The sequence below is a fragment of the Cryptomeria japonica genome, chromosome 1 (genome assembly GCF_030272615.1).
Source record: "Cryptomeria japonica chromosome 1, Sugi_1.0, whole genome shotgun sequence".
Taxonomy (NCBI): Eukaryota; Viridiplantae; Streptophyta; class Pinopsida; order Cupressales; family Cupressaceae; genus Cryptomeria; species Cryptomeria japonica.
The window spans coordinates 709722040-709730101 of record NC_081405.1 but is presented as its reverse complement, the minus strand read 5'-3'; the positions used below and the strand labels follow the sequence as shown (position 1 = coordinate 709730101).

At 28.3% G+C, this 8062-nt stretch overlaps 1 protein-coding gene across 1 annotated transcript; it reads right to left on the bottom strand.

Annotated features, from left to right (window-relative positions):
* On the bottom strand, window positions 1-1718 carry LOC131062476 (3-dehydrosphinganine reductase TSC10A). Its single transcript, XM_057996139.2, has 4 exons — window positions 1368-1718; window positions 1024-1287; window positions 631-778; window positions 1-452 (listed from the first exon to the last, which is right to left on the bottom strand). The coding sequence occupies exons 1-4, from the start codon at window positions 1575-1577 to the stop codon at window positions 142-144; spliced, it is 933 nt and encodes a 310-aa protein (XP_057852122.1). The 5' UTR covers window positions 1578-1718; the 3' UTR covers window positions 1-141.
* Between the last annotated feature and the right edge of the window lie 6344 nt (window positions 1719-8062).

Below are 8062 nucleotides of genomic sequence, written 5' to 3'. Positions count from 1 at the left end.
GAATAATAAACAAATCTCACTATTACATTCATTAATAAGCTAAAAAGCTAGCAATAATTTGTTCTACAATAGCATTAGTACATATATATATATATAAGTATATATATATATATATATATATATACTTCTCAGGAAACCATTCTATGGTTTCTTATTATTTCTATATTTAATAACATAATAGACATAACAAGCAGCTAAGAAGCTGAAGAGTCTCATAGGAATAAATAATATGAGTTCAACAAAAGCCCTTCCAAATGATTCTGCAGGCATAGGTCCACGTGAGAATGTGGATAACACCAGACCACTGAATTGGCTTGTGACAAGAAAAGTCCCATTCTTTGTTGCTTCTAATGTATATTTTGCAACATGTTCAGGTTTCTCTGATTGGCTTCGATTATACATAGTTGTGGTCTTAATAATATGCAAGATATCTTTGTCATCTTCTATGCCACCTATATAAATTGGGAATGCAAGAACAAAATTAGGTCAAGCTGACTTGAAAAATACCTTTAACTATCAATTATAAAATACGGCCCATAACAAAAACTTCTCTATTTATATTTAATTCAAAATTTACATTGTAATAAATTGAAGGATTCATCTCATTAAGTCGAAATTAGGATTACTTACAGTAATCGAGCATGGGGGTTTCCACAAACCCTGGAAAGACTACACTAATTCGGATGTTATAAGGCATCAATTCAAGCTTGAGAGTTTCTCCAAGTCCTTTTAGAGCATGTTTGGTTGCAGTATATACAGCGTTACCATACAGAACGGCCTGCATAAGGAACAACGGGACCAAGAAAAACATAATTAAGGGTGAAAAGTTGATAACTTGTTTGGATGTCATAATACAGAAAGATTACAAGTACAATGATAAAAAGGTTAAAATCCTCAAATCACATGTTTGCCTGGCTTAGATGGTTGGGACTCTGAACTGAAGTACCCAAATTATGAAATAGCTTGCATATCAGTCCATGATGAAGAGTAATAACCATACAAAAAGTTTTACCCATAACATACCAGTCCTGACAGAGAACTCATGAGAACAATTGACATGGGTGTTTGGGGACTTCTTTTCTTCATCAATGGAATCCCAACATGCAAAGTATTGACAGCCCCTGTCAAGTTAGTTTGAATCATGGCATGCAGATCTTCAATCCTGCCCTCATCCATAAGTGCAATTGTTGCTGCAGCCGCATTGCACACCAACACATCAACAGCCCTCCATTCAAAACACTCCTTTATTGCCTTTGCCATAGTTTCATACACACACACATCTGCAACCTATTCTAAAACATATATCAGATTAGATATCATGGTTTCTAAGTCTTGAGATAAGCTTAAAAGGAATGAATAAGATAAACCTTGGTGGATATTTTATGAATGGCAGCACCATCTTTGACAAGAATTTGTTCTGCTTTCTCCAATTTAGTGGAGCTTCTGCCTACAAGTGTAACGAATGCTCCTTGAGAGAGAGCCTCTTTGGCAATGGCAAGCCCAATCCCACTTGATCCACCTGTTATCAGCACATGCTTGCCCTCCAGAGATTGCAGACATGGTGATCCGATCTTCATTGGAATAACTTATGGGAATAACCAACTTGTGGAATAGAAGAAAGAAGAAAAGAGGTTTTGATGGTTTAGTTCCATGCACAGTTATTTATATCTGCTGCAGGTGGGAAGTCCCCTCTCTTTACTTAGAATGTTAATACACTAACTTTTTAGGGTTTCACTCGTCTATTGAATGGTAATATTTGCAACCATAACTTAGGTTGAGTTCCAGAATGAATTTAATACCCGCGACAAGAAATTTTTTAATTTTTTTCTCACATCAACTTTACCTTCCATAATGAATGTTTTGGCAGGCAAAACATTTTAAGATCCATAAAGGCTTATTTATTTCTGTTGCAGGTGGGGATTCCAATGGCCTGGCCTTGTATTTGTTGGCATTTTATGAAGGTTGGCACTTCGTTAAAGCTTTTGATATTAAAGGAAGTTGTTTTAATATCGAGAGTTGTAGGAATGGAAAATATGTCTATTTAGAACATGCATTGCAGTCATGTGAATACCTAACTCGTGCACTGTAATAAAGAAGACAAGATAGAACATATGATACTAGGTTATTGAATGTTGATGAAAAAATCTTTAACATAACTAAACTAGAAATTTTTTTTAACACAATCAAATCTTAAAACAACTGTAATAATTCATTTAAACTTGATATCATTAATATTCTGCTTCTGTTGTAGGTGGGAACTCCTCTTTTTTTAGTGGGCATCACCTTTCTTTAAGTTGGTCCATTCATTAATCTTATAATCAATTAAGGAAAAATACTTGGTACATGAGACAAATAAAGTATTTATTATTTGTATGATTTTTGCATACAAGAATTTGTTATCTTAATGGTCCTCATACATAAAATTCTTAAAGGACAACTTTAAGATACTCCACCTACTACCACCTTTCCTTAGGTTGGTTGGTAAGTTAAGGATATAATCAGTTAACAAAACTATATGAAACTATTTCGTACATGACATGAAACAAATAAAGGTAGCTATTATTTGTACAATTTTTAGTCTGCAAGTTTTCTAATCTTAATCTCCTTAATATATAAATTTTTTAAATAGTGACATTAACAAACTCCATCTATAACACAATCAAATCTAAAAATAACTGTAATAATTCATTAATTGAGGCTATAATCAATTAAGGAAAACTACTTTGTATATGAAACAAATAAAGTATTTATTATTTGTAGGATTTTTGCATAAAATATATTTTTTATCTTAATGGCCCTCATACATAAAATTCTTAAAAGACAACTTTAAGACACTCCACCTACTACCAACTTTCCTTAGGTTGGTTGGTAAGTTAAGGATATAATCAATTAAGGAAATTATAGGAAACTATTTGGTACATGACATGAAACAAATAAAGGTAGTTATTATTTGTTCGATTTTTAGTCTGCAAGTTTTTTAATCTTAATTTCTTTAATATATAATTTTTTAAAATAGTGTCATTAACAAACTACATCTGTAACACAATCAAATCTAAAAACAACTGTAATAATTCATTAATTGAGGCTATAATCAATTAAGGAGAACTACTTTGTACATGAAACAAATAAAGTATTTATTATTTGTAGGACTTTTGTATATAAGATGTTTTTATCTTAATGGCCTTCACACATAAAATTCTTGAAGGACAACTTTAAGAAACTCCACCTACTACCACCTTTCCTTAGGTTGGTTGGTTAGTCAAGGCTATAATCGGTTAAGGAAATTGCTTTGTATATGAAACAAATAAAGGTAGTTATTATTTGTAGGATTTTTAGTTTGTAATTTTTTTTAATCTTAATCTCCCTAGTACATAAAAAAATTTAAATAATGAAATTAAAAAATTCTATCTACTTTAACAAGGTTTTTCAAGCTATAACACAGTGGATGTTTAAGTAGGTTCTTAAATATTGAATTTAGTTTAATGGGTAAAAATAAATTTTGGCTAATATATAGATATATCTTAACTATTTATTTTTTAAATAGAGATAATTTAATTTTTTTATTAATTGTTTAAAGATTGAAAAGTGTAATGTTTAAATAAACTAGTTCAATAAATATTAGACAACATCAGTCCTCTTTATATGAATGAAGAAACAATAGAATAGAAGTGAAAAGTGTAATATGTACATAATATTCCTTTTATCTATTAGATTTTTATTTCAAAATTTAAATAGTTTAGAAGACCTTAATATATTTATAGAAAAAAATTATGCAAGAGAAAAATCACTTTCTTTAATGTTAGACTGAGTAAATTAAAGTACATAATTTAGCATAAATTAATTTATATTAAAGTAGTAATAATAATGGAGTGTAAATTGAATAATTTAAATGTTAAATTATAAAATTAAATAAAATGGATAAGAAATTTAGCTTTAGAAATCGTGGGAAAAATATTTAAGAAGGCTATTCTTTAATATCATCTAGTTTAATAGATAAAATAAATATTAAATACTTATTCACCACTTTTTGATAGAGATAAGTTTAACTTTTTTTTTTGATAGAGTGTTTCATAAACAATACACGACATAACCATCATATATGAATGAAGAAACAATAGATTAGAAGTGAAAAATATATTGTGCATACAATATTCCTTTTACCTATTAAAATTTTATTTTAAAATTTAAACAAGTCAGATAGTGGCTAGTACTTGTAGTTATTTTTTTTTTAATTAATTGTAAATCTTATATGTAATTATAATTATAATTTTCATATATTAATTATTAACAATAATTATTATTAATTTATTTTTACAATATATTAAGTTTATAATATATGAAAAATTTACAATAAATTTGTTGCAAATGTAATATATCAAAATACATATTTCCTAAACTTTATAATATATTAATTTACAATATATCAAGTTTACAAAAGAGTAAACTTTTAATATATTTTAAATTTAATAGATTTATTGAAATTGTAAACTGGATAAATTAAAAAATAATAATAAATTCTTTTATAAATATTTATTAATCTTAAAATTTAATTTATGAATAAGCACATTCTAAATATATAAATGTCATCATTAAAAATTCATGATAATAATCTAAGTTCTATTAACATATTGCAAATTTAATAGATTTATTTTTAGTTGCTAATTAATTTATTACTATTTTACATATTTTGTAAAAATAAATAATTATAAATAATTTATTTTTCATAGATATATTTTATAAATCTTAAAATAAATTAAATTAAATAATTAATTTATTAAAAATAATTAATCTAAAATTGAATTGATGAATATTTTCTTTTTAAATATATAATATTCAACATTAAAAATTTATTAATATATTTTAAATCTATAAATTTATTTTTAAAACTTAAAAATAAAATAATATAATAACTAATAATAATAATTAAATGTTAAAACTAGAAAATCAAAAAATAATATTTTAATGTTAAAGTCACTATCAAAAAATAATATCTTAATGTTAAAAGTCAAAAAATAATATAGAAATAATCCCGAAGAAAATATATTAATTTGACGTCAAAATCTACTTTGGTTGAGACAAATATGGATCTTTTCTACCATGTAAATACCTCAAAACAGTCAAATTATCTAAATTTTATAAGTTGATCAACTTAAAGGAAGTCCTTCGTACATGAAACAAACAACGATATTTATTATTTGCAAAATTCTTAATTTCAATCTTCCTAATAAATAAAATTTTCAAAGTGACTCTCAAAATTAATGTTCAATACCTGCCATGAGATTTCTTTTGGGTAGGTCAGAGCACTCCATTAATTATGAAATAATAGTTTGCATATTTACAAAAAAGAGTGTTTAGATATAAGATCACATCCTTATAATAATGAATATAATCTATTATAACATTTTCTTATATAAGAATTTATTTATAATGTTGAAAGAACAATATTTTTTGTTTAAATTATGTCTACTAAATTTTTTAAGGTGATACATCAGGGATTTGAATCTTGGTGATGACTTCACCAAAGCAGTGTTTAAACCACAACACTACATGTCAGAAGACTTGAAAGAACAATATTAGTCTTCAAAGTGAATGTTAATATATTTTAAATGTCTTAATATAATATTTATTAGGATATATTAGATAGTATAAAATATAAGAATAGATATCATTCACACACTTCTCTATCCTATGCCATGAGATGAAGAGTACTTTTTGTCAGTCTTTCATACACTACATTTAACAAGCTCCACCTACTTTAAACAAGCTCTTCAAGATGTAAAATAGTGGGGGGTTTAATGAGGCTATTTTTAAATATCACCCACTTTAAGGGTTAAAAGTCAATTTTGATTAATAAATATAGGACAATTATTTACTACTTTTTGATAGAGACAAGGTTTTCATAAATTTTTTTTTTTTATCTTAATACACAATAAGTAAATTAAATTACATAATTTATTATAAATTAATTTAAATTAAAATAATAATAATATGAGGGTGAATTGAATAGTTCATTGAAATATGAAATCAAATAAAATGGACAAGGATTTAACCTAGAAATAGTGACAAAAAATAAAATTTAGTGTGATATTGAAGTCTACCTGCCTTTTGATTAGATATGGATCTTTTCTACTTGGTAAATGCTTCAAGACAATCAATCTCTAACTTCAATAGGTTGATCCATTGGGTTTCAGTTTAGACTGCTTCTAGATAATGCACAACTATCTTGTGTTCAATTAATCTAATTTAGCTGAATTTGTGTGTATACTAAATAATTTTCCTTTAAGTTTTCTCTTCACTAACTGTCAAGGGCTAAATGGTATTTAAAACTACCTTGCACATTGTTGATCCAAAAAGTTTAAACTTATAAAGAAACAACCTGATGGGAAGTTTAGGGAATGGGGGACTAATTGTACTTCACTAAACAACTGCTAAGATTTTAGAAGCCTACTCTTCAATTATGTTGGAAGGAAAAGAGGTAGAGGGAAACAAAGAAAACCAAATCTACATCTAAGATAGAATGCCAAGATTTAATGAATAGGCTTACGTGTGGTAAGCTTCAAACTCTTATTATTTCTATTTTCTCTGTCAATGTTAAGTTCTTGGACTCTTTATCTCTTATTACTATTAGCTATATGTTAGATAGATGGTGGTTAGTTGAAAATAGTATGTTTAGTTATACAAACATGATGACTTTTGACTATTTTTTTTTTAAGAAGTTGGATATTATTCTTGTACTGGCTATGTAATACCAGCTTCTATGATGCTACTTCTGATTTTGTTGTTTTGTAGGATTGAGGACTTCTCCCTGCTAACTTAATCAAAAACAAAATGAGTGCAACTAAAAAGGCTTATGCATATTTGTCGTGTATATAAAGTCACCATGAAGTTCGTTGCAGTAGTCTCAAACCCATTATTCCTGCTTCATTATTATCCTCTCACACACATGACCAATGGAGACACCTTGACTAATTCACTAACTTTGATAAAAATGAATTCAGGGATTGGTGCCTCATTTCTCTTGTTCCTTTATGTTGATGTCTAGCTAGCACACATCCCACATAGGTGAAGCCTCTTGATTCCTCCCTTTTTCTTTCAAATCAAATCAATGTAGATATGACACTTGGAATTCATCATGGTGAATGCCTCAAAACTTGAGACTTTAAAACAAGACTGCATGAAAAAGACAAGTGCTAGTTTCACAGACCTTAGAAAAACTTTAGGTTGTAGCATCAAAAGAAACTTTTCCAAGTTTCCAAGTGGCGGGGTTTTACTGCAAATTAAAAAAATTAGTTTTCGATATACAAAAGATGGTGGCATTAATGAACTTATAGAAATATGACAGCTTTTAAGACTTGGCCTCAGACTACTATAGATTTATCTACAGAGTTGGTGACTCTTGGGGCTTGTTTTCTTACGAATAAAAAGGGCCCAAAACTTTGGTTGATAAAAAATCACAAGCAAAAAGTAGAATTAGGAAGATGAAATCACAATTTCATAAGCATAGAATGTAGCGATGCCCAATTTGTGTTGGATGGACGAGTGTGCAATTATAGATCTTTAAAAGCCTGGTCCAAATCTATCGTGTGTCAAATGGAGATATTAGCTAGGGCTACTTGCATAACTTCCATGTTAAAATTCAATTGCATTAGAAGGTACAATATTTTCTCAATATTCGCGACATTGAGATCAAGGCCTAGGAGTTGCAAAGAAGACTAGTCCTATTGTTTCTCATCCAACAACTATTGCATCTGATCTTCATTTAACACTATCTAATCCATTGAACGCCTTCATGTAGTATGGGATGCACTGAAGTTTTCTTCATTGTTAATCCTTAGAAAAAAATAGTCTTCACCTAAGTCCATGATATTGAATTCATTAAAGTGTCTCTCTATGGGATAGCTTGCTAGGTCCATTTGGTTGGAAGGATGGGATAGTAATCTACTTGGTTTAGTATGTAGAAACCTCAAGAATGGTTATAAAAGCCTAGGCAACTAGGATGCTACTCATGGCCATCCAAGTTCATGTTCTCTTCCATGTATCTGTGTGATATGATCATTGCACT